Source organism: Hibiscus syriacus, unplaced genomic scaffold (assembly GCF_006381635.1).
Source record: "Hibiscus syriacus cultivar Baekdansim isolate YM2019G1 unplaced genomic scaffold, ASM638163v2 tig00110597_pilon, whole genome shotgun sequence".
Classification (NCBI taxonomy): Eukaryota; Viridiplantae; Streptophyta; class Magnoliopsida; order Malvales; family Malvaceae; genus Hibiscus; species Hibiscus syriacus.
The window spans coordinates 1,759,271-1,762,542 of NW_024062795.1; the positions used below are offsets into that span (position 1 = coordinate 1,759,271).

Here is a 3,272-nt window from a genome sequence, read left to right on the forward strand (position 1 = left end):
TTTAACTTTTATTATAATTTATATTATTTTTGTCTAATAAAAATTAAAAGATACTATTAAATAATAATAATAATAATATAAATATGCTTTTTAGGGTTAACATAAAAAAGTACTATACTAAAAGATTCAATATCTTTTGCTCTCATTGTAGTTAATAATTTCGTGGATTATTAGTATAGTTGTTATATTTTTAGAGATGATTTTTGAAAGTTTTTAAATTTATGATAATTTTTTACTAACTTACATTACTTTAATATAGTTTTTAGCCAATACAATGTATAGATAAATTTTTGACAGACTCATATATCGTACTAGAATAAAATTTAATGTCTTAATATCAAATCTACTTAGTATGTTGACATACGAACAGAGGCGGAACGTAGGTTAGGTTAGATGGGCCATGGTCCCCCAAAAATTAAAAGACCTTTAAATTTTTTTAAAAATTCAATTTGGCCCTCAATTTTTAGAAATTCAATTTAAATTTTAAATTTTTAAGGTTTTTGATTAAAACCCCTCCCATAATTTTTAAAAAAATTCATTAAATCTCTCAAATTTTCAAAAATTGTAGTTAATCTTTTTGGAAAAAAATATAAACTAAACCTTTCAAAAAAATTAAAAATCTTAATTTAAATCTCTAAATTTTTTAAAATTTGAAGTTCCCCCCAAATCTATCACTAAGTTTCGCCACTACATACGAATAATCATGATACTCTATGGCTGACACGATAATTAAATGTTATTAAAAATATCTCAACCAAGACTAAAAAGGGGTTAGAACCCTCATAACTTTTATATTATTTTCTTTATTTTCCATCCTCCACTCTCTTCAAGATAAAAATATCAACTAAGAATGTTCTCTCATCGGTCGCGATTCTCACCAAAATTAAAAACGATAAAATGTCATTGACCGACGAACTAAATTTATTCTCATCAATAATAATTATTAAACTTTATAGTTGTAGATATAATATTCCGCTTCAACAATTTCAATAGTGTGTGAACGAACATGATGGACTTAGAGGATGAGTGAGGTAGTTATCCCTGAAATTTTTAAATTCTTTTATATTTTAGATTTTTTTAAATTTTTTCTTAATGACAAATTCTCGTCTCCTAAAATTATTCGTTCCCCTCTAATATTTCATAAATTTATATTTTAACATAAAATTATGTATATATCCGTATGTACGAACTATAGTATATACAAAAATGTATATAAATACAGTAATCAATTACTGGGGGTCAACATAACACCCACTCATGAAAGCAGAGGGGGAAAAAAGTTGAAAAACAAGACACTATTTTCCCTCAAAAGTGATGACGATCAGTCCAAAAACCAAAACAGAAACCTCTTTAAGCCTTTAACCTCAATTTCCAAACCCCACATGTCCTTTTCCTTGTATGCATACCCAAGCCTAAATCCGACTCAAATAAATCCCCCACCACCCCTCCTCCTTTCTCCATTACCATCCTCAACACCAAAAAGCCCCAGCTCCACCATGTCATTAGCTTCACAGGCAATGTTAACAATCCTGGCGGCGATGCTACAGTTAACTCTATGTAGTATCGGCGTCGCCGCTACTTCTTACCTGGACTTTCAACTCTTGAACGTCAATCAAACTCTTATGGGGTCCAAAATGTTTAAGCCTGTTGAAACATCTGAATTTCATCAACATTCTTCCAACGTTAGCGGAAGTGATCATCCTGGGGAATGGGAACTGAAACTTGTCCATCGAGACAAGTTATCTTCTAGCGTAACCACTAGTTTTCACGACCACGGCCGTCGTTTTAATGCACGTATGAAAAGGGACGTGAAAAGGGTGGCAAGCCTCCTCTGCCGTCTCCCCGACGGAGGAAACCACGACGGTGACGCTGCTTACGAGGTGAACGATTTTGGGTCGGATGTCATTTCGGGAATGGCTCAAGGAAGTGGAGAGTATTTCGTCAGAATAGGCGTTGGTAGTCCACCGAGGAGTCAGTATATGGTTATTGATTCGGGTAGTGATATTGTTTGGGTCCAGTGTCAGCCTTGTAACCAATGCTATCGACAATCCGACCCGGTTTTCAACCCGGTTGATTCCGCTTCTTTCGCCGGCGTCTCTTGTGGCTCCTCCGTTTGTGATCGGATTCAGAATTCGGGTTGTAATGCGGGTCGTTCCTGCCGGTATGAAGTTTCGTATGGTGATGGGTCTTATACGAAAGGGACCCTGGCGCTTGAAACGCTCACTTTTGGTCGAGCAGTGGTTAAAAACGTGGCTATCGGATGCGGCCATATTAACCGGGGCATGTTCATCGGGGCAGCCGGATTGTTGGGCCTTGGAGGTGGATCCTTGTCTCTCGTGGGTCAATTGGGTGGTCAGACAGGTGGTGCATTTAGCTACTGTTTAGTGAGTCGGGGCACCGATGCATCCGGGTCACTAGTATTTGGTCGTGGAGCGATGCCCGTCGGGGCTTCATGGGTCCCTTTACTACGTAACTCACGGGCCCCGAGTTTTTACTATGTCGGGCTTTCAGGTCTTGGAGTAGGAGGTATTCGAGTTCCCATATCTGAAGAAAATTTTCAGCTCAACGAATCCGGGTACGGAGGAGTTGTTATGGACACCGGCACTGCCGTGACAAGATTCCCCTCCACAGCTTACAATGCCTTCCGCAATGCTTTTATCTCACAAACGTCTAACCTTCCTCGTGCCACGGGAGTGTCTATATTTGATACGTGTTATAACTTATCGGGTTTTGTCTCAGTTCGGGTTCCAACAGTGTCGTTCTATTTCTCGAGTGGGCCAACCCTAACCCTACCCGCAAGGAACTTTCTTATCCCCGTTGACAATATGGGAACATTCTGTTTTGCATTTGCTTCCTCTGGTTCAGGAATTTCAATAATAGGGAACATCCAACAAGAGGGGATCCAAATTTCGTTTGATGGAGCCAATGGGTTCGTGGGGTTTGGCCCCAATGTTTGTTAAGTCAAATGTCATGAATTTTGCTACCTATATACATAGTTTTAGTTTCTTAAAGTATATTCATATAACTATAAATATAAGTCTATGTTACTAATAATCTCATGTGCTACTTACTTGTTTTCTTTATAGTATATGCTTTTGATTAAAATTTTGGTTTTTCTTTTTAAATAGCCTATAGTAATTATAAAGTAATATATGTTTATAATTTTTTTTAGTCGTTGCCAACGTATTCACATTCTGTAGATGTAATTGTTTGAATTGGGACCTCTAAGAAAAACAATATTCCCTTTTACTGTTGAAGTCGTGTTCGAAAAT

The 3,272-nt window shown here is 36.9% G+C and overlaps 1 protein-coding gene across 1 annotated transcript; it reads left to right on the forward strand.

Annotated features, from left to right (window-relative positions):
- Nucleotides 1-1,496: 1,496 nt before the first annotated feature.
- On the forward strand, nucleotides 1,497-2,969 carry LOC120134634 (protein ASPARTIC PROTEASE IN GUARD CELL 2-like). The gene has a single exon (XM_039151078.1). It carries the CDS (start codon nucleotides 1,497-1,499, stop codon nucleotides 2,958-2,960), a length of 1,464 nt encoding a protein of 487 aa, XP_039007009.1. The 3' UTR covers nucleotides 2,961-2,969.
- Nucleotides 2,970-3,272: the final 303 nt, after the last annotated feature.

Excerpts from the sequence above, each read along its gene's own strand:
- LOC120134634 (XM_039151078.1), top strand. The coding sequence starts at position 1,497 with ATGTCATTAGCTTCACAGGCAATGTTAACAATCCTGGCGGCGATGCTA.